The 27,505-nt window shown below is 41.0% G+C and overlaps 1 protein-coding gene across 3 annotated transcripts; it reads right to left on the bottom strand.

The window, feature by feature from the left end:
• Positions 1-847: 847 nt before the first annotated feature.
• On the bottom strand, positions 848-10,574 carry LOC146698254 (sialic acid-binding Ig-like lectin 10). 3 transcript variants are annotated; one of them, XM_085473297.1, is made up of 19 exons: positions 10,479-10,574; positions 10,303-10,413; positions 9,475-9,573; positions 9,221-9,332; positions 8,969-9,114; positions 8,779-8,899; positions 8,239-8,375; positions 7,150-7,272; positions 6,750-6,896; positions 6,141-6,246; positions 5,404-5,567; positions 5,117-5,266; positions 4,835-4,966; positions 3,231-3,312; positions 2,965-3,013; positions 2,739-2,825; positions 2,470-2,603; positions 1,548-1,670; positions 848-1,407 (listed from the first exon to the last, which is right to left on the bottom strand). In XM_085473297.1, exons 2-18 carry the CDS (start codon positions 10,349-10,351, stop codon positions 1,568-1,570), a joined length of 1,941 nt encoding a protein of 646 aa, XP_085329423.1. In that variant the 5' UTR covers positions 10,352-10,413; positions 10,479-10,574; the 3' UTR covers positions 848-1,407; positions 1,548-1,567. The 3 variants fall into 3 exon arrangements, with proteins under 3 accessions (XP_085329423.1, XP_085329422.1, XP_085329424.1); XM_085473296.1 differs by having other exon boundaries at positions 10,303-10,368; XM_085473298.1 differs by having other exon boundaries at positions 848-1,348; positions 10,303-10,368.
• Positions 10,575-27,505: the final 16,931 nt, after the last annotated feature.

Here is a 27,505-nt window from a genome sequence, read left to right as displayed (position 1 = left end):
TTAACCTTTTTATTAATAAGCATATAACAGCTAACAAAGGCATTGTGGTGTCTAATCTTATCTCATCTTAAAATATTCTTCATTTCCATCCAGCAAGTATGGAAGATGAAGAGTATAGTTTCATTTCTCCACACTGTCCCAGCTTTGCTCGTGATAGTGGATGTTTTTCAATAACTGCAGTGCAGTTTCTCATCTGAGGCTGACACATCCTTGTCCTCAACTTTTTTTTCCCAATATCAATTTAGATATATTCCAGCCCAAGCCTGGTGTTTTCTGCTTAAAAAAAGGGAAACAATCACTTTAGAGTAAAAATGCACTTTTTCTTCAGAGACTATAGTTTCAGTAGCCTCAGTCAGACTTCATTTATGAATTTATTTCCATTAATTTCAAGATAAAGAGATTTCTTTATATAGAGAAAAGAGGGTGTGGTATGGAGATTATGGTAGCAGTCAGGAGTAGTTGAGAGTGAATCCAACAAACGCGGTGATAACTGGGACAATACTGGTTCATGTTTGAGGTTTCACTTTCTTTCTTTTTTTGCGCAATAAGAACATTTAGGTTAGTGAATGAGACCCAATATGTGCTTATTTTTCCTTTTCAGGCTTAAAATCTAAAGTGTTGCAAAACAAGACGTGGATCACCACAAGAAGCAAGACGTTCTTGAGTCGATCCATGTCACTGTGGAAAGTCTCAAATGTCCGGTGAAAACCGTGCACAAAGTACACAGTCATAGATAAATACATAAGATTCTTGTGAGAGTTAATTGTTTGAAATATTTATTATTTTATTACAAATGAATTAGATGATATTTTAAAATCAGCAGCAAAGAAAAACAGACATGCACAACTGATTGATTTTATTTTATTTTATTGACAGCTCATTTGCATTGATTGGATATAATACAAGCTCTATCAACTGCACAAACATCTAAATTTAGTGGAGAAGATCAATCAGTGCGGGAACTCATCAATGTGAAGTGCTGTATATCCTTTATGCATGTCAAAAATGATTCTACACGATTTCTCCCTCAGATATCAAGCTCTTATTTTCATACAAATCATCACTGCAAATGATAAAGTAGCAACCGCTAATAATTGGTCATCAAAAATTCCACTGTTAAGTATCAACAAACAGGCAACACTAGAAATATGGCAACCTGCAACGTGGAGTGCAAGCAAAAAGGCATTCAGTGTTATTGCTGTTCAGGTGCACAGAAAGAAACAGCAAAGTTAGGAGCTGGACTCCAGGAAAGAACACATGCTTCTCTCTTAGTGAATCCATAATGTGACACAATCCGAGTGTCTGATCCAGAACGGTGTACGGTGTCACCAGGGTGAGTTTCCTGTCCCTTGAGTGGACAGAAGCAAAGTGATTAGCTCAAATGAGGAAAGCTGATGTGCCATTCAGCTAAGAAAGAAAACAGGAGAAGAGAATAAAATATAAAACCTGCACTTAAACAGGGAGCGTGTCCAGGTAAGAAAAGCAACAACAAACCTACATCACAGTGCTGTTGCTGTTTTTGACACGAGCAGCTGTAAGTGACTTACCTGAAGCTGCTTCCTCCTGGTTAGTGACGAGGCTGGGGCAGTAAAGTGTAAACAACTTTGGAGGAATCCTTTGGTTTTTTATCAGCACCCAGTGGCCGGTTGTGCACCTGCACCTGATCTGTGCTGCACGGACAGCAAACAGGAACCACATTAGTTCATCTCACATCATATCATAAAAGTAACAGGTCAACATAACATAAAGCAATAGTAGAAAACAGCAAAAGTAACAATAGTACTGTGGACCTAAACGTTGGAGAAACAAATCGACAGTGAAACAGGAAGTGGGTCTTAAATTTGGGGACGATTACTGGGGAAAAGTAATTGGCAGAATTCCTCACCCTCATGAAAAAGACTCGCCCTTATTCAGGTTAAGACTGTATACAGATTGCATTTGTAAAAATCAAGACGATCTAAAACACATCCCGGCATCCTTTTAATACCTCTGCCCGTGATTTAACTTGCATGTTTTTTACCAGCTCAGTCATGCTGGACTTTTTATTTTGAGGTGCTTGCGCATGTTTTGATCGTTGCGCTGAAATCTCATCCACTAGTTGCCATTTTTGGTCTCTGAGGATTCCACTCTAAACCTTAGTCGTAAGCTGATGGATGTTTTTGCATTTACTTCAGTGTTGATGTAGAATTTTGCTGTCCTCACCCTCCAGCTACATCACTTTGGCTGAAAGATGTTTTTTTTTAAACTGTGAAAAAACTAATTCAGGCTCAGAGGGAATGCTAATAAGTTCTTGTACATGTGGCGGCTGTTTATCATTTATTTTAACTGCTTGAACACAATTGTACTAGGCTAATTTTGAGTGTATGTTTTTTAAATTAAAATTTTTTATATATATTGGGTGGGACCTTTGGGATGGGGAAGGTTTGTAGTTTGCGTAATATGGGAAAAAGATATGCAGGTGTGCCGTACCTGGACAACCTGGAGTAGTGCACAGTGATGTAGTTGGAGGCAAGGCTGCAACTTTGACCTTCTGTGATTGGTGGAGCATCCTTCAGAGGAACAATGGAGGGATGGGAGCTGTCACTCAAATCCTCTGGCTCCTCCTGCACACACACACACACACACACACACACACACACACACACACACACACACACACACACACACACACACACACACAAATGCAAAAACTGCATTTCTCATCCATAGCCATGTATGCCTCGTAAATATTTTCTCACCGGTATGTCGGACATCTTGCCCTTCCTCACTGGGTAGATATGTTCAGCTGACTCATAAAACATAGTGTCAGCTGTCACTGATGGACACTGTGGGGGTAACGCACGAAAACACACACACACAGCAGAGAAAACTGAGAATTAGACTTACAGCAAAACTACAGCAAGAAATGAAGAGATAGAGCAATTCCATAACTGATCAAAACCAATTAAACAAAGATCACTGTACCTTGTTTGTCACGTCTACTGACTCTGTGTCTACTCTGTGCATGTTTTTACTGGGAAGGTAAAGAAAAGGGATTGTTAGCAAGTGACAACCCCTCTAACAACACTAATACAAATAAGCCAAAGGGAAGAAAAACGAGCAACTGACAAAACTGTCATATGTTCCTCCTTAAAACAGAGGAAGAAATTGTGCTTTTTTTTATGTCTGCATAAGATCACAGAAATAGCCCAGGAGTAGTAATGGATAAATAGCAGTGTACTTCCTGTCACCTGATCATAACAGCCACTGTCAGTGTGATGAGTCCAGCAGAAACACCCACTGCTGAGGCCAAGGCAATGACCTTTAAACGACCTGCCAATGGAAGGATTACAAGGGTTATCAGTGTGACTAGAGGGGGGAAGAAAGGAGATGAAATGATGGAGTACAGAAGTGCCGCAAGCTAAAAAAAGATCAGAAATAAAAATAGAAAGTGTATGTGACTAAAGAGGGAAAGAGCACGGCATTAGTTAGCCGCTGTCTAGACTTTAGTCTTGTGTTTCCAGTCCTGATTTCCAAACCCAGCTCCACTTCTTCGGCTGTCTAGACTCACAGAGTCGTTTTCCACAGCACCTCATCACCTCCTCCTCCCCCCTTGTAGAGAGAGGGCTTTAAGTGACTCACCATGACTCATACAAAAACAGTCAGAAATCATGAGACCATATACAATGAAGACCAGAGCCTGCGATACTGACAGGAAGGTTTCATCACCATTCAGACAAAGGAAAATCTATCCAAACATCTCCTATGGTAAAAAATTGCAGATAAATACTCGAAGCCTTGTTGAGTCTGCGCCTGATTGAGTGTGAGTGTGTAAAAAGTGAAGAGATCCCCCAAATTACTACAGTTTATCCGGAGGAAATGTGTACATTGTGTATGTGAGGACAAAGTTTAAAAACTTTCCAATGATTTTTGAGCTTTCATTTTGATGATCTCTTGCTGCTTCCAAAGAGCAATATCCTGGGAGGAAAGTACCAAAAACTGAAGTTCTGAAACTGGACATTGGCGCTAGCTAGTGCCAAAAGTGAGTCAATCTAAACTTGGGCAGAATTAGACCAACAAAGCTTTGGTCTATGGTGCTAACATACCTCTTTATTGAAAACTGTGCGGATATTTATGTTATTATTAATGTTTTTGGGGGGAGTTTTTCTAGCTAAAACTACCTATGCTGGTAAGGTTTGGCTAAAACCAACTGCTAAACTGCTTTTCTGCTCTCTGATAGCGCTTTAGCTATTAGCTATGTATTGCTTCAGCTAATAAGAATAAGAAGGAATTGTGCCTGTGGTAGCATTTTTAAAGCAATTATATAATGAATATCCTTCATTTTTTTCTTATTAACTGTGCTTTTTAACTATAGCTTGTTTCACACACATTTGGTGAACAGTATTCTAGTATCATTTTATTTTCATGTTAGCTCTAATTAGCAGGGATATGTGTCTGTTTGCAGAAGCACTTTGCTAACCACAGCAGGAGGCGTTAGCTGGTAACTTAGCACTCCACTCTGTCATAATCAGTTTTGGCTGCATATAACAACAAATACACTAAACTTGAGGCTTCAAACCATGCACATCTTTATATATATATATATTTATAGTCTGTAGGTGTTGCTAGTTAATCAGTGTTTGGATCCTCTTTAAGAATATTCATGTCCCTACGTAATTTCATCTTTGTTCAGATATTTCAGTCTCAGCCAAAGTGGCGGGCAGACCAAACAACATGTCCTTCTTTAAAGTTGCACTGTGGTTAAAAATTACAGCCATATTTTTATAAACTAACAAAAAAACTGCTTGATAACATCCTGTTGACAGACATGTAACAAATGTGAATGTGTTTGTACCTCTGACTCTTACGGTGAGGACTGGAGAGCTGTGGGCTCCAATTCGATTCCTGGCCTCACAGTAGTACTGACCGCTTGCACTCGGGCCAACCTCAGAGATGGTAAAGACAGGACCAGACTTGGTGACCCAAGCTGCATGTCAGAGCACAGGAAAGGAGATTCTTCTTATGCATGCCACAACACAAATTCATATAACATACTTCCTGTGGAGGATCCTACAGATGGAAATGTTGCCTTTGTATAAATGCTTTAAAATGTATTAGTTAGTTTTTATATGCTGACATTGCACAGCCCCTCCATCCAGAGCTAATCGGTGCCATGTGAAGTTGTCCACTGCTGGGTTCGCCTGACTGCTGCAGGTCAAGGTCAAAGGTCTGCCAGCATCCACAACACTGGAGGGACGAGCCAGAACTGAAGTGTTCTTAGGGGGATCTTGAGAGAGAATAAGAAAGAATTAAGACAGCTTCAAACTTTACTCTATGAAGAAAAGCCACAGGAGTACAAGCAGAGCAGAAACTGAGACAAAACTGCTAAACGACACGAAGCCAGCCAACACATTCATTACTTACACAGCACAGTGAGAGTAGCAACAGGTGACGTTTGGTATCCTAATCCGTTTGAAGCTCTGCAGTAGTACTGACCAGCATGGTGAGCACGCACAGACGACAATGTCAGGTTCTGAAAGGCACCTTTAGCAATCACCTGGTCACCAATGATACGATACCAAGCATACCTGTAGCAGAGAGGTGATTATGGGGGTGGGGATGATGATGATGATTAGGGTGAAAATGATTCATGGGACTGGGCAAACATGAAGCAATCATTTTTTGTTAGTTTTCCCTGGTAGAAGACTGAAGATTAGGGGGGACAGGGGCTTTTAGTCTGTGGCACCCAGACCCTTTAACAGGTATAATCAGGCCTGCTGTTGACATTCATTTGTCTTTAAGTATTTTTTTTTTAATTCTGTTTTAAGATGTTTCTCTATTGATGTTAATAAAAGTGTCTTAATTGCTGTACAGCACTCTGTGCCTTTTATGGCCACAAACTGTGCTAACTAAATAAACTTTACTTACTTATATTTTTAATGACTGATAGTGCTGGGGGGTTTTCGGTGAAGAAATAATAAAATAATTCAGGACTTGCAAAATATCCAGTTTTAAATGAGAAACAAGACTGAAGTTTGAATTTACATAATTTTAATGTGGTGAAAAGCCATGAGAGAATCATGATACTGACGAGGAAAAACACCAAGACAAGGAAAAAATACGTAGTAGAATTAAACTTGGTTGTTGCTGTACCCTCATACCTGTTGGCAGGAGGGTTTGCGTGGCTGACACAGCTCAGGTTTGCAAATGAGCCCTCTCTCATATCCCCTCGAGGACTCACCAGCACATGAGTGTTCTTCGGAGAGTCTAAAGAAGCGGACAGACAGTCAAAAAAGAAAAAAAAGATGCTATTATTTATAATGATTATGCAAATTGGTCAGGTTGCGTCAGTAAGGACGTCCAGCATAAATTTCCAAATCAAACACACAGAGCTAAACACTGTGACAAACCCTTGTGGTAAGAGAGCAGCCAAAAGAGCTTTTTTATTTGATTATTAAACTTAATCTGTGTGGAACAGTATGAAAAAAAAACTGTCTGAGCTGAGGTTGTATCACTTCCTGTTCCTTTATCCATATGACATTTATTTGAGTACTCGCTTCATATCTCGCTTAAAATAGAGTCGTTGCTTAATCAGTTTAACCCAGACTGCCCTTTGACAGATTTACAGAATAAGAACTAGAATAAAACCCCGACTAGAATAACCATTTACAGAAAATGACACCAATCTATTACTAAACACATGATTTTGATTGGTTTAATTGGGGGCAGATTGTCTCTGTGATATTAATAAAAACATGCAACAAACTTACAAGTGACATTGAGTAGAAGCGCTTTGGAGCGATCCGTTCCAAGTGAGTTACGGGCTACACAGAAATACTCTCCTCTGTCTGTGTATTTGAGGTTGGACAGGTGGAGCTGAGGCCTGAAACTATCTGGGATGCTCCCACTCTCCATGTCTGGAAAACACACAAAGGATTAGTGCAGGCATAAAATTTAAGTGTGGTCATAATCCAAGAAATATGTTTTCTTCTATAGTACACTGTTTCCAAAACTTCAGTTAGTTTAGATTTTTTTATTTCTACAAATTATTCATTATTATGTCTACTTATGTGTAACTGTCATCAACCAGTTAGTCCATCCATCTCAATCAGGTGGACGTGGATGTATCACATATAATTTAAATACAATGAACAGAGGTGAGTCCGGTACCTTTGAACCAAGCAAAGCTCTCGACAGGCGGAGCTGCATCGCTGCTGCAGGTCAGAGTGACGGAGCTGCCCTCTGACACCTCTCCTACTGGAAAGACTGTGATGGAGGTGAAGCGAGGACCATCTGGTGAGCATGAGAAAGAGCAAAGAGGGACAACCCCATTACCAAAAATCTGAGAAGATGAGTAAATATAACAAAATGAAAACCCTGTATTTAACAGAAAACAGTACAGACAACATATCAAGTGCTGAACTAGTCGAATTTTATTGAATATGCTCATTGCGAATTTGGTAACAAGAGCATGTGTGCAGTATATTTTATGTTTGTGATCTGAGGAGAGCAGATGTTGTTGTTGCTTTTTTGAATTGGTTGATTTTGGATTGCAGAAGCACAGCAGTTTAGGGGCAACTCTGTTGTATTTTTGTTCTGTGGAGTTCAAAATGTTTCTATTTCAATTTTTCTACAAATCCATGCTGTACATTTAGAATGTAGTTTGGCATTGTTTCACTGTAATAAGAAAGACGATTAAAGTTAATTTGGTTGGTCAGACCTCAGGATAGTTTTTGCAAATGTTCTTTGGAGGGCAATCAGTGTTGGTTTTCAACCTTGTCCCTGAAGGTTCGGATATTTTCTCTGGATACTGAAGACTTCATTGTGGAATTATTGAACTGTTTAGCCACACTATATTTTATTCTGAAAGGACCTTTTTCTGCACATTACTTGGTAACCTCATTAGCTATGACATGATTAAAAAAAATTAGTGTAACATACTTATGTAGTCTTTGTATGATTTTGAATTAAATATAAAATTTAATTGATTTCTAAATAAATCGTTATGTGTAGATTTACATTGTGCACAGCATCCTAATGGGTTTGTACACAATTTAACGTTTATCAGGGCCAGTAACATGCATATATGCCCTATATGTGAAGTTCAGTAAAATCTGAAAATTTAATTGCTGATCTTTCCAGCAGTTACATTTTCCAGCTATTCCAGGAATATCCTCCTACATGCCTGTGAACATGACATGAAGAGATAAACTAGAAGATATGAAAAGCTTTCAGGTTTGGTTGCCTGAGGTTGCTTACGTCCCAGTGCCAGTGAGAGTGATGGAGACTGTACGTTCTGGGGTGGGATCGGTCGACAGGTGTATGCTCCGGCATGCTGCTGGTCAAAGCGGTTAATGATCATCCATTTCTCATAAGAGCCGAGGTTTAGACCATTCCTGCGTGCACAACAGCACAGAAAATCTACACTTAACATGGACTGTTTTTATAAATGCTCAACAGACTGGTTCTTTTTTCTAACACTCGAAGCATTTTACACAACATGCCTCATTCACACCCATTCACTCAAGCACTTTTCTATGCTTAAGTGCTTTCTGTCTAGCATTCACACACCGATGGATGCATTGGAGAGCAACTAGGGTCTCAGTATCTTGCCCAAGTATACTTTGGCATGCAGGCTGGAGCAGCCAGAGATCAAACAACCAGCCTTCACATTAGCTGATGACCTCCTCTACCTCCTGAGCTACAGCCACCAACAACAAACAACATAATTCTAACTTTACTCTAATAACAGCTGAGAGACATGTACGGTGTGTACTGTGTACATGCACACTCACGCACCTGTAGAGCGCAAGGCTCCTTCCTGGAGCAGCACATCCTCTGGCCTGGCAGCCCACAAACACAGTGTCTCCGAAGCCGAACATGTTGCCAGGCCTGGCTGGATGCAGCTGGACCTGGAGGTCTGAAGCACAGCTGTTAAGACCTTATTACATAATAGCAGTCATAGCAACTTTCATTAGTGTGAACCTACCTGTTACATCCAGAGTGATGGTGTCCGGGGAGGTCCATCTCCCCAGGGGCTGATCTGTCTCAAATCTGAAGTGATACTGACCTGCATCACTCAGCTTTACACCGCGAATCTGGACTGAACAGCTGGAGTAGCTACCCCCAGTATAACTGGAAGATAGATTTATATTAAAACACATTATTTCTAGAAGTGTTAAAAGAACTTTCACAACCAAACTTTCACTTTAATGCATCTGTGATGTGCGGGTGGTCCCACCGTGTGCGTCCGTGGTATGACAGGCTGATCTGGTTTGGGTCGGTGTGGTGGGTGAACTCCCTGCGACCCTCAGCAGACACACGGAACCACATGACCCGCTTTACAGTGTGACCTGTGAAGATCATAAAAACAAACATACAAACAAAAACTGCAAATTTCATCTTTCTTTAATGCTTTACATTTTTATACTATTTCTTACTATCCAGTGTTTATCTGATAGTACAGAACCCATCTACCATACCCATCTTCTGTACCTGATGGGTAGTCATATCGACAGGGCAGAGTGACGGTCGTTCCTGCCCACACACAGATCTGCTTCCTAGAAAATGAGACACTCCACCTGCTCTGGATGCCTGCAGGGGGTACAAACAGGTATAAGACAGAAATATTGAAGAACACACACACACACACACACACACACACACACACACACACACACACACACACACACACACACACACACACACACACACACACACACACACACAGTTAAAAGAAAGCCTACAAAAACCACATGTGTATGATTCACCATCTCATCACGTCATCTTATAATACAGGCTCCACCAGGGTCAATGAATACATATTTGGGAAGTAAAAGAATAAATCTCAACAACCCACAAGTTAGAGTGACTCCTCGGAGGGAAAGCTGTCAAACCACAGCTCTCACTGCTCCGTTCAGAGGGACACATAAAAGTGAAGCAGTGTAAATGAGGCTTGATGAGCAGCCATTGTGACTTCCTGTGCGCCTAACAGCCTGCCTCGGCTGACTGCGTTGCACAAAAGGCAATCAATACTTATAAATAACCTGAGCGTAAAGGCAAGGACACCTGGCTGCAGAAGCCTTGGTGCACAATACATCTGTAAAAACTGTTGTTGTTTTTTTTACTCCTGTCATGTAAATCCTTTTGCATGTGATATACTTTTCAATAAAAATCAGTTTAATCTTTGATTAAAAAAAACAAACAACCCACACATCTAGTAATTAATCTCAAAGAATGCACAAAGGTTTAGTTTGCTTCTTGTTTGATGCACAAAATGGAAAGAAAAATGTCATACTTTGATCTCTCTGTGATTTCTCTTACCTGGTAAAGCTGTAAGGATGGTGCCCAGAACTAACGCACCTGCCAACATCTCCGCTGACACGAGCGCTGGAATGTCACCGGAGACGGAGAAAAACACGGGCAGACGGAGCGCTAAAGATCACATCAGTCAAATTTTTAAAAAAAGTCATCGAGTCAATTAGATCTGAAGTACTCACCTCTCAGAGGGTTTACTTTCACCTCGGCCAGTCAAACAGAGTTGTGGGATGTTTGCTACCCCTGATAGTGATGGAGGTGATTTTTATAGTGGTGAGAGTTGCATGGTGATCTGAATCGGCTGGCAGGAGGAGCGGAAGGGGCAGGAGGAGGAGGAGGAGGAGGAAGAAGAAGAGGAAGTATAAGTAAAAAAGTAACCTCTGATTTCTCCTCTGTCTTCATCTTGAAGCATTTTCACTTTTACTCCCATAGCTTTTTTAAGGTCACTCCTCTGGTGACTTACAGTTCCTATTTTGTGTGGCTGTGAAAATGTGACATCCTTGTGATCATCTCACTTGGCAATGTTGCAATTATTCTTACTGCAGGTTAAATGTCATTGACCGGTGGTACGTACAAATAGGTGGTCAATCAGTTCGTAGTATAGCCAAACTAAAGAAGTGATAAAGAACTACCAAGATCTTTGATTGAAAGTGGTTTAAATACGCACAAAATTGGGGCATACTGACCATTAATTTTTTCATATCTGGTCGCAGGCTGTTGCTGTAACACGTCTCCCTCGATTTTCTAAATTGTTTTTAATTCTCTGTAGTTATAGCATTATGAAAAAGTCTTGAGCTATCACTCATTTTTTTCAAATATTTTTAAAAAGGCAAATGGGAACTGTGTGAAACAAATGCAATCATACATGGAAATACAGCATACAAGGCAGAAAAGAGGTTTGTAAAACTAATAAGCTTGAAAGTCAAATATTTGCCATGACCACCTTTATTTCAGGGATAGCTCTTCACGAAGGACATCCAAAGCTCTTCTTTGGATGTTGGCTTCCTTTTGGTCTGTCAGTAAAGTTGAGGTTAGGACTCTGGGGAGACCAATCTATGATAGTGTCCCACTGTGTTTTTTCTATCCAGGTATGCTTTTACTCCCCTGGCAGTGTGTTTGGGATGATTGTTATCTGAAGAATGAAGCCCTTTCCAATCAGACGTTGTACTAGTGGGTGGAAATGGGAAGCAATGTTTCTGTATTTATAATTCCATCAGTTTTGAAAAGATGCCTAACACCACTTTTTAAGGCATTTGACATTTTTCATGGATTCAATCAAAGATATGGGAATAAATGATCTGCTGTTGCAACAAAATGCCTAAAAATACAATTTACCAATTTAAAATTGGTTCTTTGCTAAGTTGTCTGTCATGTGGCGACACATGGCACTGATTAATCTCTTGAATTAGGTGCTTTTTATGCTTTATTCACAGGTCAGTGTTAAGTGGTTCAAAAAATAAACAAAAAAAAACCATTCTTCTGAAAATGGTCAGGTGTTAGGACTGGACTGAACTTGAGCAGCCAGTGTTCAAAGAAAAAATTTGAAAGTCCTTCAGATAGCCTGGAAAACTACTGCTCAAGATCACTTTATAAATTAACAGTCTGTGAAATTGAATTTTTTTTTAAAATTTTGCTTCCAAAGGGCCAGCCAGACTGTCACATGGTACTGCAATTACAGTGTAAAATGGGTAAAATAAGTCTAATAAGTGTTTACTATGCTTTTTGCATGTTGCAATGTTTAAACAACTATGCTTATGTCCTTTTGGGTTAGAAGAGTCAGGCTTCTAACCCAGAAGCTTTACTGAACTGTTTTTTATGCCTTTTTTCTTCACTGGGAACAAAACTGAGATTGGGTCCAAGAGTTGACTCCAGTTGGTTCCAAATGACATAAATTGTCTATGTACTATCCAATTTGTTGCGACCACTTCACTGTGAGGGCCAACTGCACACACTTCCTTCAAGCAGACTAAAAAGCAGTATAATAAGAACAGCTCGTCTGCGGTATCTGCAGCTGTCCATGTGCGTCAGCAAGGAAGTATAACCTCAGCCTTCACCTCAGTTCCTGCTGTTCCTGCTGGCAAGTGCACTTCAAAGCAATGTACAGAAACAAACGGCTCATTAATAAAATATTAAAACAGAGTAGAGACTATTTCCAGTTTTTATCTTGGTATCTACCAATCTACCTCTATGGTAAGTTTTGCCAGCTTTATGTTTTGTGTTGAGCAGGTAATCTACCGTGAGTTCATCAGAGATTTCTAGAGAAAAGAAGAAGAAGGAGCGCTAATAAGAATAGTGATGAATCTGTGTGAGTTGTCTGCATGAGCAACACCTTCCATGGATACATATTTAACCAGTTTGTTGAAATAAGATCAATGCAGCATGTTAATCCTGCAGAAATGCAGAATTACTGATCTAATTGACTGCAGTGTAAACGACACTGACATTGTCACAGACTGGTGGAACTCTGACCATCCCGATTGACTGATGCGCATGCACGGTTCATTTATGAAACAAGACCAGGCCTGTTGGCGTACATTAATATACATTAGTCAAGTAGACATTGACTCAGCAGCCCAGATGTCCTCTCATCCACTGCTCTAATTGAGAATTGTTGGCACTGAATCTACCCACAACCAGACGTGGGGAGGTACGAGACCTCTCAGTCAACTGTGTCCACTTAGGCTGATGAGTCTAAATGACTTTAACATCCTAGCCTGCCACAGCTTGGCCAATAGATGTCAGTTTAGCGTCACGGCTCGGCCAATTGGCTACTTACTCCAGCTTTGACCGAGGAGTAATGATGATGTACAGTTTAACATATAAGTCAATCTTCATTCATGGGCATAGAGTAGAATAAAGTGTGTGGGGGGGAGTTCAAAGTTTCAGAGATGATATTGATCACCATCTGGAAATGAAGCTTGATATTTTGCTTTCTAGCCAGCTGATCATGAAAATGATGGCGGGTGGGCGACAAAGGGAATGCTGTCCGATTATATCCAATTTATACGCTGCAAGATTTCAGCATCTGTAGGTCTAGCTTTTGTTGGGCTTCAGGGAAAAATGAGAATAATTGTCATTTATTAATACAAATATATTGGTGGAGTGTTAGGTTAATGACACTCCATATGCTCCCAGTTTGGGTTCCTAAGAAGAGAATTTTGTTCAAGGGATCTGCACTAAGTTTAGTGGGAAAGCTCAACTTTAAAAAGCAGCTTTAATCAGGAACAGAATGTCTCTGGTTGGGAAAGTTACCTTGAGAACATAATGAAAGTTTTCAGGATATGAGGTTAAACGAACAATATACTCCAGTTCACAGATTGCTTGGTTGGATTATGAGTTGGACCCCACTCTACTGAGCCTCCACATGACAAGAAGTCTTGTATGATTTAATGATCCTGGATCCCAGCGTAAAAAAGTCATTTTGGTCGCTGGCTGAAAAGTTTTTAGAACCTACACTGATTTTTTTCCTCTCCCCTCCAAATACTGTCTGTATTATGTTGAGTAAGAAGATTGGTGGGCTTTGAGCTTAACCTGTAACCACAGAATGACTTCAAAAGGATCACGGCACACTAATAGGTCAAAGCCTGATGTAATCTTAATCGAAAACAGAGGGGACTAAATGAATGAAGAGAAACAGATGGATGGAGCTAGATTAAGTGTGACTGACCACAAACAGAGAGAGAAAGAGGACAAGAAAGGGAGGAATGAGAAAATTTGAAGGGAAGGTAGCAGAGGAAGGGGGGATAAAGACAAAGGCATAAGAGAAAGAAATAAAGGATATACAGACGATGGAGCTTAGAGAGGCCCAGAAAGCTGAGCAGAATATAAAAGAGAAAAGGGGGGACGAGGCTGAAAAGTAGAGAAGTGTTACATTTGTCAGAGAAATGGAAAAGAGTGTGAGCGGGAGCAACAGACAAATGCATGACAGCGTATCCTGCCCTGACGGTAGGCAAGATATCCATCCGCTGACCGCAGCCTCCAGGCCAGATGAAGTGTGACTGTCTGGTGGTCAGACTGGACCTGAAGATTTTCCGCTGTTGCAAAACACTTCCTGCCTGCTGTGTTCATGTAATGTGACCGCTCACAGTTTGCTCCCCTGCCATACTTTAAGTTGTCCAATATGTTATTTCTATGTTTTTCCTTATGCCCACAGATTAGACTCTTGGCTCTGCAGGCCCTCCAGCCTTGGACGAACTCCACATAAGCAAATAATCATTCGACTGTCCAACATGTGTTAGTCTTCATATTGAGTGGTGCTCTCCGCAGGGGGAGTCAGGGCAAGATGATCAGAGCTGCAATCATATCTGACAAGGTGATATGTTGTTCCTGCGCTGTCTTTTAGGAGCTCTAAGTGATGACTTGATGAGCAGGATTTCAGCCAAGAGAATCACTGAATCGATGGGGAATTAAAGAAAAGAACAAAAGAGAAACAGAAAAGCTTTTCTCCTTAGCCTACCTCATTCATGTTATCAATAAAACACACAGAATTTACTCGTTCACACACTTGACTTTTAACAAAAAAAGAAGGAAAAAGCCAATCCAAACACTTGGTGATTTCTTAAAACTCCTAAATCTTTGAAACTTATTGAAGGCCTATTAAATTTACCCTGGTTTTGCTCATTCCGGTCCCATTCACAAACTCTGCTGTGGGGTCGGATTTCTGTTCCATGTCTGCCAGAGACCTGTCTGTGGCTGCTGTGGTATTCCACGCTGAATGAGTCATGTCTGGTGGTTATTATGGGCAGGCGTTTGCTCCCCCCCCGTCCCGGCTCTCGCCCCGTCTAGTGGCAGCAGACAAAATTACATCTGCTTTTGAGCCTTGTCCAACCAAGCTGACTAAGATCAGGTTTTCATTTGACCAGACTAGATGAGTTAAGTGCACATTTTTGGTTAGTGGCATAAGAATAAATTGTTGTTTTAACTTCATGTTGAGGGAATTGTGTGCAGAAAGCTGATCGAGGATGGTAAAGTAAATTTGAAGCTGAATAGAGGTGGTGATCAGTATCATGGTGAGCATTTTGGAATGTTTTGGGGGCCCAAACAAAGGGGAGCAGTTACTTAAACTTGTTACTGAAAACTTGAAAGCAGGCACACTGTTTGTACTGTCTATAACAGCTTCACAAAAACGTCTTGATGCATTCCCAATCATCCAGGTAAGTAAATCTTATAAACAGTACATTTGCATAATGACTGAAACCAGCTGATTGAACCAGTGGGCTGGTTTCAGTCATTATGCAAATGTACTGTTTATAAGATTGGGGAAACCTGCAGTCAGCTGAGACTGAAGAAGTCACTTGGATGAATGACGAAACGTTCCTCCCACTGAAAACGCTACGTCCAGATGAACAGAATCAACTTTTGGAGCTTCACAAAATGTGCTGGAAGTAGGAAGCTCTGTCCCTATTGTGAAGATTTCAGACAAATTAAACATGACTTTTTGGTGTTTGGCCTGCGGCCTCTGAAATAAGCCTGAACCACTTGTGCCCTTGAAATTTCAGCACGAGTATTTCCAGACTGATGATGCCTTGGAAACGGTACATGTTGCAATGTGCTGCTTGTTTGTGTTTATTAGTGAGAGAGAGCTGCAAGCTTGCTGTTTCCCCATTTTCAGCAAACTAGTTGCCAGAGTTGGGAAGTAATGAAGAACAAATACTTTGTTACTGTACTTAAGTAGAATTTTGAGGTATCTGTATTTTACTTGAGTAGCTTTTTTATGACATATTTTACTTATATTCTCTACATATTAACACAAATATTTGTACTTTCTACTCCTTACATTTTCAAAACGGGTTTGTTACTTTTGGTTCAACACATTTAAAGTGAGTAAATTCGTCACTGCGAGCCTTTAAATATCAAATCGATTTAAACCTAAACCGTAACAAATGAAAGTTAGTCCTGTTCACGTATTAATCACCAGGGGATGTTGCATAAAAAGAGATGACGTGTGCCACACTCAGGAGTTAAAGTGGGCTGGCATTTTGTGTATCTGTCACAACACCGGAACAACTGCAGGTGCCAGTAAGTGGTGATGGTGGCACTTCAGCATCTAGCTAGCTGTACAGAACACGAGCGAGAATAAAGGAAATAGCATGTTGTTTCAGGTAATTTCAAACGCAGTGTTTCTATCAGCTCAGGAAACATAAGCGAACACACAAACTGTTTGTGTGAAGTCTGTTGCCTAAAGGTCCAGCTGCTGTACTTAACAGAGAGAGAAAAGAAAGAGCTAACTTCACTCAGAGATGGAGAAAGATAAGAAAGACAGGAGAGGAAGAAGAGAGGTTATATTTAAACCTCAGAGCAGCAGTAGCTTAGATCCGCTCTATTGGAGCTCTAATTAGAAATAATTGTGAGTTGTGATTCTTTTTCCCACACTGAGCAATTACTACAAATTTTAGGGTCCCACTAAGTGCTGAATCCCTCTTTAAACTATTCATTTCCTGTTTAGAGGCAAAGTTACCCTCTGCAATGTAGGCAACAAAAAACAGAGATATATTCTTCTTCTGAGTCAAGCTGAGTACAATTAGATTTAAACTTTAGACTAAAATAAAGTTTGTATTCCTGTCTACTAATGTTCTAAAAGCATGAGGCTCAGTTAGCTTTGCACTAATTCCTCCAAGCAGCTACTTTTTACTTTCTTACTTTGAGTACATTTCAGAGCCTTTACTTTTTAACTTTTACTTGAGTAAGGTAGCTGAATCAGTACGTCAACTTTTACTGGAGTATTTTTAACACTACTATCTGTATCTTGATGCATTCTCAATCATCCAGGTAAGTAAATCTCCAAAGGTTGATTCTGTTCATCTGGACGTAGTTGTTTCAGTGGGAGAAACATTTCATCACTCATCCAAGTGACTTCTTCAGTCTCAGCTGACTGCAGGTTTCCCCAGTCAGATGAACAGAATCAACCTTTGGAGATTGGTATCTGTACTTCTACAGAATGTCTGTACTTTTGCCAACTCTGCTAGTTGTTGGTTGTAGCTTCCTTTATACCACACGGACGTGAGAGCGAAATCTTTTCATCTACCTCTTGGGAAGAAAGCAAGTAATTATATTGGGTTGGACACACCTTTTACCCTCAGGCCTGCCTTAATTCTTCACGGCACAGACTCAACAAGGAGCTGGAAATATTTCTCAGCTTCATGTGACAGCATCACATAAGTGCTGCAGATTTGTCGGCTGTACAATCTCCTGTTCCACCACATCCCAAAGATGCTTTGTTGTACTGAGATCTGGTGACTGTGGAGGCCATCTGAGAACAGGGAACACATTGTCAAGAAATCAGCTTAAGGCGATGTGAGTTTTGTGACATGGCCCATTATCCTGCTGTTCAATTGGTAGTAAGGAGCCAATGTGTGCCAAGAAATCCACGCTTTCATGTTATGGACACCAAATTCTGACCATCCATACATTCATAATAAAAATTAAGATAATAATAAGATAGATAATCCATCCATTCATTCTCATCCGTTTCTCTAGTACAGGGGGGCGGGGAGACTGGACCCTATCCCAGCTACCATAGGACGAGAGGTGGTGTCCACCTTGGACAAGTCGCGAGCCTGTCGCTGTACTAACACAGACAACCATTGCTTTCAGTTGAGCAGGGTGTGTTATCATGCAAGCACAGTTTTATTTACTTTTTTTTAAATGATTTTTTTGTGTATATTGATTGTAAATGTAGTGACTGTCATGTATAGTGTACATTTTGTTTAACATGTACAGCACTTTGGTCAACTGAAGTCGGTTTAGATGTGCAATAGAAATAAACTTTGATTTGACTTGCTGCTGCCTTCTCATCAGCTCGAAGAGTCTGTGACTCCTGACATTTTTACCCAGGGAACTGCTGCACACTGGATATTTTCTATTTTTCAGACCTTTCTCTGTAAACCATAGAGATGGTTGTGTGGGAAAATCCCAGCAGATCGGCAGTTTCTGAACCACTCAAACCAGCCTGTCTGGCACCAAAAACCATGCCACCATCAAAGTCACTTAAATCCCCTTCCAACATGATTCAGGACCTTGGTTTGAACTTCAGCAGGTCAAGTGATTGGCTGACTGGATATTTTGCGCTAACGAACAGCTGCACAGGTGTACCTAATAAAGTGGCAGCTGACTGTAGTTCCCAAGATAACACAGCAGCCATTTTTAACCATAGCTCAATACCATGAGAGAGGTAGTTAGCTTTTTACATTCATATTACACAATTCAGGTTTTTGCAAATTGTTTGCATGTGGCTGGTCAGTGTGTTCCAATCAGTTCCAGGCAACGCAGAAAATTCATTCGGCTGTTTCGATGGAAACACTTTGTGCAGCTTAAAGTGGTTCTGGAAATCCAGGGTTCGCTGTGTGAGGAAGAGAAAGGCACACCTTGTTCATTTCTACTATCCAGATATTCCCAGCTGGGAATCTTGATCCGAGACAGCAATGGCACAAATTTTCTGCTGCGAGCCAAACGTCTCTCCGTCTGTCTCCCTGCACTTTTTTTATTTGAATTAAAAATAAAAGCCATTTCCTGGTTGAGCTTGAGTGAAACGTGCACGTCTCCTGTGTGTGAGAGCAAGGCAGTGTGTGGGAGTGCATATGTGTGTGTCTGTGATAGTTTTACCATGTGCAGAGTCGCTGCATGAGGCTGAATGAAGTCGGATGTGAAGGAACCTGTCAGATCTGGGCTACCGTCGGAAACACTCCTTCTGCTATTACCTCCTCCTCTTCCTCTTCCTCCTGATTGAAGACTGGACAGGAAAACTCTGCTATGCATGCTGCCAGGAACTTTGTCTTTATAATGTGTATGCATATAATACATTTGCATGCTGCAAATGACTTGAAAGTTAAAAACTGTTGTTAGAACATTTTAGTTTTCTCTTGCTGTTGTCAGTTTGTATGTCACTACCAAATATTTTGATACCAATAAATCTAAAAAATAATAAGTATATTCTATAGACTCTATAGTTTGGGGTTAGTCCAGAGGGGGAGTCATCAGATTTGTCCAATGTTCAGTCCCACCCTGGCAGCCCTTTGGCTACGCCCCTGGTTTCACATCTTCCACATGGAACAATCTCAGTCCAGGACTTTCCTTCAATCCCAACCCCAATCCTAACTTTAACCTAAACCCTATAATTAGCTTTTCGGAGGGAAAACTGTCCGCACAAGTCATTTTCTGGTAATTGACTGCAAGTAGAGTTTAAATGGTCACAGGCACATACGCATGCAGCGTGTGCACGCAGTCACTCCTATAAACAGTGGTCGTGTGCAGCTGCGGCGTTTGTGATAATGAGACAATCCTTGGAGGGGCTCATCTGGACCAAGTTATATCATCGCCCTGGAAACGGTCCACAGCTCTAAAATAGGAGTGTTTGCTCCCAGTCAGCTGCAGCATGATGTCATCCAATATAATTCAAACAATCAAGGAAAAAAAGGGATATCTGATGACATGTGAATGTGCAAAGAACGGTGGTTTCCTTAAATAAGGAGATTTTTGTGGTGCAGACTAATTTTGAGCTCTGTCTGCAGCTGATGTTTGTCTAAACAGAGACGTGCCATAAACAGAAAAACATGTTGCTTTAACCGGAGCACCTGTCCCTTATTATTCGAAACAAAAAATATGCAAACCATGTGAACTGTCAGTATATTTGATACATGTGAAAAACTAAAGACTTTATACAGTGCACATGAAAAAAAAGCACCTCAGTCTGCTGTTTCTCAGGTTCTTCCAGGTGTTCCACTTTTCTAATGAGTTTCACTGAACTACTGACTTCATAGCAATCACTGGGTGTCCCCCTGCTGTGGCTTGTATTACTAACCCCACATCTGGATGAGGGAGTTCTACAGTACATTCACGGCTTTACGGTAGAACCATATGCAGGCAAAATACTTATAATTGCGCACATCACCTAAAGAAAACAAAACAAAACACAATGTTCAAAATAGACCATCATTTTAGGTTATGTGTTCTTTTTTCCCTCCTTCTGGTCTGAGGAATAAGGCTGTCCTGTACTGACCCATTAACTGCCTGAATCTATATGAACGCGAGCGTGACCGTGTCACTCTCGCCTTAAAAGAGCTTCGGATTGGTCGAGTCTGGTCTGTTTTACCGAGCAATAGCTTTATTAAAGGCTGCGTTTGTGCGTGTCAGTATGTGTATGTGTGTGTGGTTTACTAGAGGGCTGTGGTGGATCTCAGGGGACAGCCCACTCCAGCTGCTCCTTTACAAGACTCTAACATCAAACACACACACGTACACACACACACTTAACACAAGGGCTCGACTTCACACATCTTTCCCTTACACCGTCAGCCTGCTTTAACAAGTTCATCAAATGAACGCTTCTCATTTCTTCCATTCCTGACATGCCGCTGACCTTCTCTCTCTCACACTCGCCCTGTGACATGAAATATAAATATACATATTATATATATGAATGTGTTCCGTTTTTTCTGTTTAATATGTTGTGTATGCAGTGCAGTTTCCTATTGTTTATAATGGGATAACTCACATGATAATCACCTGCAATTAAACAAGAGTTGTCAACGCGCTGCTGCTTTTGAGCTTTTGAGCAACATTAAAATATCTTTAAATATGAGCTATACACCAATAGGTGTAGCACCAGAGGTGACCATGATCTCTGAGCCGCCAGGAGCACAACGTGCAGAAAGGTTCTCTTCAACCCCTGCCACCCAATAATTTCAGTGTCACTTTTAAAGAGGGATTATTTTTCACTCTCCAAGGTCTGATGGGTGAAAGCTGCTTGACTGCTGCAACACAGTAGAACTGTCATAAAATGTAGTATGAAGTATGAAATGTTTGTACTTGACCTGCCATAAAACTCCCTTTGCACTTTATATTTATTTTCATCACACCTCTGCATTAACGTTTCAAAAGCAGAACTTTGGAAGGAGTCTGCAAAGTGGTCCTGGGTACATTTATGTAGTCAGAAAATAATGGTACGCCTGCATGTCTATTGCACAAAACAAGGCTATTTTCCAAGATGTGAGAGTATAGATTTGCAAGGTGGGGTTGGAGCCTTGGTACTGACTGTGTGAGAAGCAGGGTGCACCCTGGAAGAACTCCCAGCATATCATGGGAGTTATGCAGGAATATAGAAAAACCTCACAATGAAAAATTTCTGTTGCAGTGCAATAGTGAAAAATACTTCTAGTGTGTTTTTTCAACATATTTTATTCAGCTCTGTTTTATTAGCCGTCATCACAGGGCACTTTACGTTGTGAAGTAAAGACCTTAGATAAAAAGAAACTCAACAGCACCCAAGAAAGAGACAAAACAAGACCACAGGGAGACAACGTGCAAAATAACAATACCTGGAAGGCAAGTAAGGTCAGTAACTGGAGCTCCAGAACCAGAGATGCCTGGGAGAAGGCAAAGGGAGAAAGAGGACAGACAGGAGAGAGGACAAAAGGGTAATGACACACAGTATTGGAATGTAAATAAAGGAGAGCAAAAAACGGAAAAACAACAACAAAAAAACAAAATTGCAAACTGCCACCTAGAATATGCTCTGTAAAAAGGGTAAGTGTAATGAGCTAAAGTTTAAGGCTATAACTTGATTGTGTTCTCAAGCACTTGTTAATTATTCTTGTTCACCTTTTTTGTCTTATGTGCTTACACACCACTCTGCATTTAATCACTGGTTATGAATAATCTCTGGCTCTACTTCACAGCATGTTTTGTCTGTTTGGTTGCCCCTCCCTGACGGTTCTTCCTGTTAAATGGGAGTTTTTCCCTCCCACTCTCGCCAAGTACTTGATTATTGGGGTTTTTGCTGTATTATTGTAGGGTTTTTACTTTACAATATAAAGTGCCTTCAGGCTACTGCTGATGTGATTTGGTGCTATATAAATAAAACTGAAATGAATTGAATTTATTTTTCTTGGTGGTTGTTGTTCTTTCTGAAAAACTACAAAACCTGCCAAAAATAAATTAATCTCAAAACCTCAAGTAAGCAGATCCCGTTTCTCATTTTAAACAATGCTAAATAAATGTTTCTGTGTTTATGTCTGTGTTTCTTCCAGTACCTCTCAAAGCTCACTCATGGATTTCACACTCAGTAGCAAGTTGCTGCTGATAGGCTATAGATAGTCCATACCCCTTTCTCTCTTTCTCTCTGTTGCGCTCCAAGCTGCCCTTTCTTTGTCCCCCCTTTCTCTCGCTCTCTTAGTGATGTGAGCTCCCTGGCATTTGAGGCAGCCAGTCATTACACCATGGAACGTATTGGAGCCAACCAGAGCTTCAGGAGTTTGGAAAACCAATGTGTAATGTTTTATTTATTATTACCTTTTAGTTACCACTCATTTATTACAAACAATCCTGTTTGCATAAATGATTTGTTTCATAAGAGACTTGATCAAAGGTTTAGCGAGGTTTTAGTTTATACCAGTGATAGCTGCCCAACTCTTCCATTCAAGTGTGGCACTGGAAATGATTGAAGTGAACCAGCAGAGCCGACTAAGCTCATATAACCAGTGAGGGAAAACACACAGCCCAGGAAAAAGAAAAAAAAGAGGGGGGACGGCAGAGATGGTGGCACATGGGAGGGGAAGAAAAAGTGGGTGAGAAAGTGACTGAGAGACATTTAGAGAAAGTTAAAAATACAGAGAGAGAGAGCTGAGGTGGTGAGTGAGTCAGGTGGTCAAATCGTTCCTGCCACCTCATTAGTGGCGATGACATCACAGCTGATTCCTCTTTTGGTCCGCTACTACTGCTCCGCCACTCCTCTGTTAACAGAGCTGCTACTGGCCAGTCTTTAACGGCAGAGTCTGGGGAGCCACTTTTATGTCGTCAATAACTCAGAGAAAGTAGAAAAGGAGGCAGGATCCACCGTGATTGGTGAAGCCGTCTTTTTTTTTTTTTTTGAGATTTGATTTTTTAATGTTAGATTTATTCCCCGTCATGAATACGCTGCAGAGCAGCTGCAGCTGTCTGTATTCAACTGATTTAGTTGAAGCAGAGTCTTTAACGGTTTCTCCTGAGGATTTGGCTCACATTAATGCCTATAGAGAGATTTCAAGGACGTTTATGTAGCAACAAAGCAAATATCTCACAGGTGAGCAGCAGTGCTTCCAAACTGGGTTTCAATTCAGAAACAAACCCACTACTTGTTTGTGTGTGTGATTGTGCTCATTTTCTGCATACAGCATTAACTCAACAAGAAATATAAGCCCGATAATCAGAAGAAGGCTGTTCTTGAAATGTAGCAGGACTTTGATTTACACTGGAACAAAATGCGTGTGAGTGTGGGTTAAAGTTAATGTGTAACCAGCTGGGTTATGTTGGCTCCGCCCACCTGGAATTGACCTGTTTGGAATTGACACACAAGTCATGTGTTGACCACCTCCACTCCATGGTCTTTCTTTTGAAGATGAGGAACAACATGGTTCAGTCTTATTTGCCTGATACTGAGTGGGGTCGGCTTCTCTATGCAGCCAAGGCTGCTTTGCCAGTTCAGTTTTATTTCCAGCATCACTTTTCTGGGTTGCTGCTGGGTTTTTATTAAAGGTTAGCCTTCATGGCTGTTTAAGTCTCCTGTGTTTTTATTCATTTATTTAAGGAGGGCTACTTAAGTGTTGACTTGATTTTAAACTTTATCAGAGATGTCCAGCACCTATTACAGAGCCAGTTGTGCACTGTAACAAGTGACTTCAGTTGTGTCGCTCATTCTTTGCTTGCATGTGCTTTTCATTTCCACTGATTGTAGTTTGCAGTGGCAGGAAGCCATTTTAAAGTGCCATTTGGCTGTCTTTTAGGGAAACCTTTGTTGTGTGGAGGAGAACCAGAAGATTGTTTGGGTGCAAGTCTCAATATGGCAATAAGAACTTTTAACCTCGTGCCAGTCTGGTTACAGGCTCCTCAAAGATATGCAGTAACTATGTCTCTGGGCTCCTGGACTATGCACCAGCTTTGATTTTGATTGTCTCCTTGGCAGGACTACACCGCGTTCAGTGGAGCTGCTCTGCTGTGATGAGTCCTTGAAGTCCGTCTGAGCATTTCCCTTGTGTGTCTGTGACGCGTACTGGATCTCCTCATATGTCAGACTTTGGGGAAGAAAATGGAGCCATGGGGCGCCAAATCTGGTACGTAGGTTGAAAGAAATTGTGCTGATGTGGCAAAAAAAAATCTGGCACAATGGCACACATCACTGCAATGGGTGTTTCTGCCAAACGCTTTCCCACATCAGGATGTAACAGCTGTGCTCGACACTCTGACCTTTGTGGATTAATTCACAGTCCATAATGAATTAAAATAAATAAATAAATAAAAGTGACCATACAACACGCCCTCACTTAGATTCCTGACATGTTGATTTTGGGCTTGTCCATTGAAGTTTAATGTTAAAATGCAGTCCAATGCAGTGACTTTTACTAAGAGGTAAGCAGAGTTGCCATCCTAGAAATCAGTGTTACATGGATTACTGCTGCATGTGTTTAAGGTTGAGATCATTGTAAATATATTCTGTATAATGACAAGCATTATATTATAGAAAATCGGGCTTGTGGTCGCTGTCCTGTGAGAATCTCAGTTGTTCATGAGCTCATAAACATAATCATAAATTAATCTGAAAGTGCTGCTGATCCTGCACCTGCTTAGCTTACCAGTTTTATTAGAACTGACATGGTGAGAACTGTCCTCTCTCCATCGTTGCCAGCTTATTAAATACGTTTTTAACAGGTTTTTCAAACTCCATCTTCTCGACATACACCGTTAGCAAGATGAAACTGAACTGTTACAATAATAAATCACTGAAGCTAGTTTGCTTGCTAATGCTAGCTGTGTTTCCATAAGAAGACATGGATCTAACTGATCTCAGAGCAGTGAAAGCGCCAGCTCGCGTCACACACTGGTTTCTGGAAAGCACTGCTTGCCTTGCTTGTCCTTATGGAACACCACTGGCAAAAGGTAAGAGTAGGACTCCTTGGAAGCAATCTTAAAAAATACAAACCAAACCTGTAAAAAGTGTTGCAGCTGAGTTACCATTGAAAATTTTGGGGGTTTCTATCAACTTGAAATCACAACTTCTTCCCTTAATTTCTCTTAAGTGAAGCGTGCAAGTTAAGTCTTACTTATTATCTGTTGCTTGTAACTTAAATCTGTTGGAAGGTTCTGACTTGCTGAAATAAGTTGTTTTAAAATAACTTAATTAAATGTGTTACCAGTTCACATAATATCATTGAGTTGTTCCAACAATTCTCTTTTTTTCAGTAACCAACCAACAAAACAAACTGAAATTGATAAATTCTGGTAATTTTTGTTTTTACCCTAGTAACTGGGCATTACATTTGGACCTTTCTGCACTTTTCTTGAGTTATGATGTTAAATGAACCCATTGTTCCCATATGAATTCATACTTTAAAACCAAAATAAAGACTTACTGTCACGGCTGCCGAGGCGAGCCGTGTGGATATAGAAGGAGGACCCAAGATGCAGGCAGTGGATGAGATACCGGTGGTTTTATTTACAGAGGTGTAGTGGCAAACAAACAGTGGGGCATAATAAACAACTAAAGACACCTAAACTGGGAGAACTAAAATAACAGACCTGGGAGCATATGACAACGGATGATGAATAGCAGAAAGACGCAGACGAGGAACAGGACACCGTGGAACACAGGGTAACAGACTGACACAGAGTTACACAGACTGACACGGAGGAACACAGACGAACCGGCAACAGGCAGGAGAACACAGGGCTTAAATACACACACACACACACACACACACACACACCAGTAATCGGGGATGAGAGACAGGAGGGCAACACAGCTGGGAGGAATCTGGGCTGACGGGACAGGGGAAACGTAAACTGATCACACTCACATATGACACGGACCTTCACAATAAAACAGGAAACTCAGATACATGGAACCAGACAAGACATTGAACTAAACAGACAGATTCACAAACAGATGGGGAGACACCATAGACAGACAGATACAGACGCAGACTCAGAGGCAGATCGAAAATAACACAGAACTTAAACAATCATCATCTAGAAAATGATAACAAACTAAAAGCGCTGGGTCACCGACCCAGGACCATGACACTTTCTATTCAAAGACGATGCTTAGTTTTTAAATTTATTGCATCCAACTCACCACAAATAGCATCCCAAATGGTTCCCAGCTATGTGCTTGGTGTCAGGAGGTAATTGGTGCAGGCATGAAAGCCTTTAATTGCTCATCCAACTAATACTCTGATCAATTACCAATATCACAAAAGACAAAGCAGTGTATACTTGACATATAGGTGTTCCACTGATCAAGCATTTAAAGGCAGACATAAATGGAGTGTGTATCCCTTTGCAGACTCTCATTATGCAGTGGAGGTGGACTTTACCCTCGGTTTTCCCATAGGAGTAGATCAGTGACCAGAAGCTGCTTGTGGAAAAAACACAGTGCATGTGTGAATTAACCTAATTTCTTTATTTTAAAGTAAAGGCATCTGATGAAAACCCCGTCAAGGTGGAACAGAAACTCAGAATGCAGTAGAAATGAAGCAAATTCAAAACGACCACAAGATAAAGGATTAGAAGCAGATTTCCGTCTCTCAAAGTTTCTTTTATTGGCCCACTGTGTTCACAAACTAAAAGGAGACATGCTCATACAGCAGGGCTCAGATGTATGACGACAGCCTTCAGACGCACTCAGACAAACGAGATAAAAGTCACACAGACTTTAATTTCCCAGCATTTCTTTCATTGTTTTACAGCATTCTGAGGGATGTCAAATCAAACAATAGCTTTTTACTACACGCTTGAACCCAGTGCACCGCAAGCGTGTTTGTGAGAAACTCTATCATAAAACGGGATATGAACGGAAAAAACTAAGAGAACGAGCGCAGTTTCGACTGATGTCTTCCAGTTGTGTGACCTCTCTTTCCTTCCCGGTCTTTTTTCTGTCTCTCTGCCTCTCTCAGTTTAATAAGGCCAGCTGTAGAGTCTGGCTCTCTTGGGAAACACAGTAGAGTGTGGCTGGCGCTGAGGCTGAATGAGGCTGAAATTGGGGCTAGTGGTGGTGGGGGCTGCAAGTTGGGGGGGCGAGCACTTCCGACCATTTTCCCCATACAATACACTTTGCAGTCCGGAGCGCTGGCAGGCTGCCACCAGCTCTCTCCTCTTCGTCTTCTTTGACACCCCCCCCCCCCCCCCATTCACTTCCCCCTTTTCCATCCTACTTTTCTTCCTTGTCCTGCTTTCCACCTTCCCA

This window comes from Copadichromis virginalis, linkage group LG11 (assembly GCF_057382275.1).
Source record: "Copadichromis virginalis isolate Kocher_CV1m ecotype Utaka linkage group LG11, C_Virginalis_male_GT1.1, whole genome shotgun sequence".
NCBI lineage: Eukaryota > Metazoa > Chordata > Actinopteri > Cichliformes > Cichlidae > Copadichromis > Copadichromis virginalis.
The sequence above is the reverse complement of the archived record's forward strand: the minus strand, read 5'-3'. Positions and strand labels throughout refer to the sequence as shown.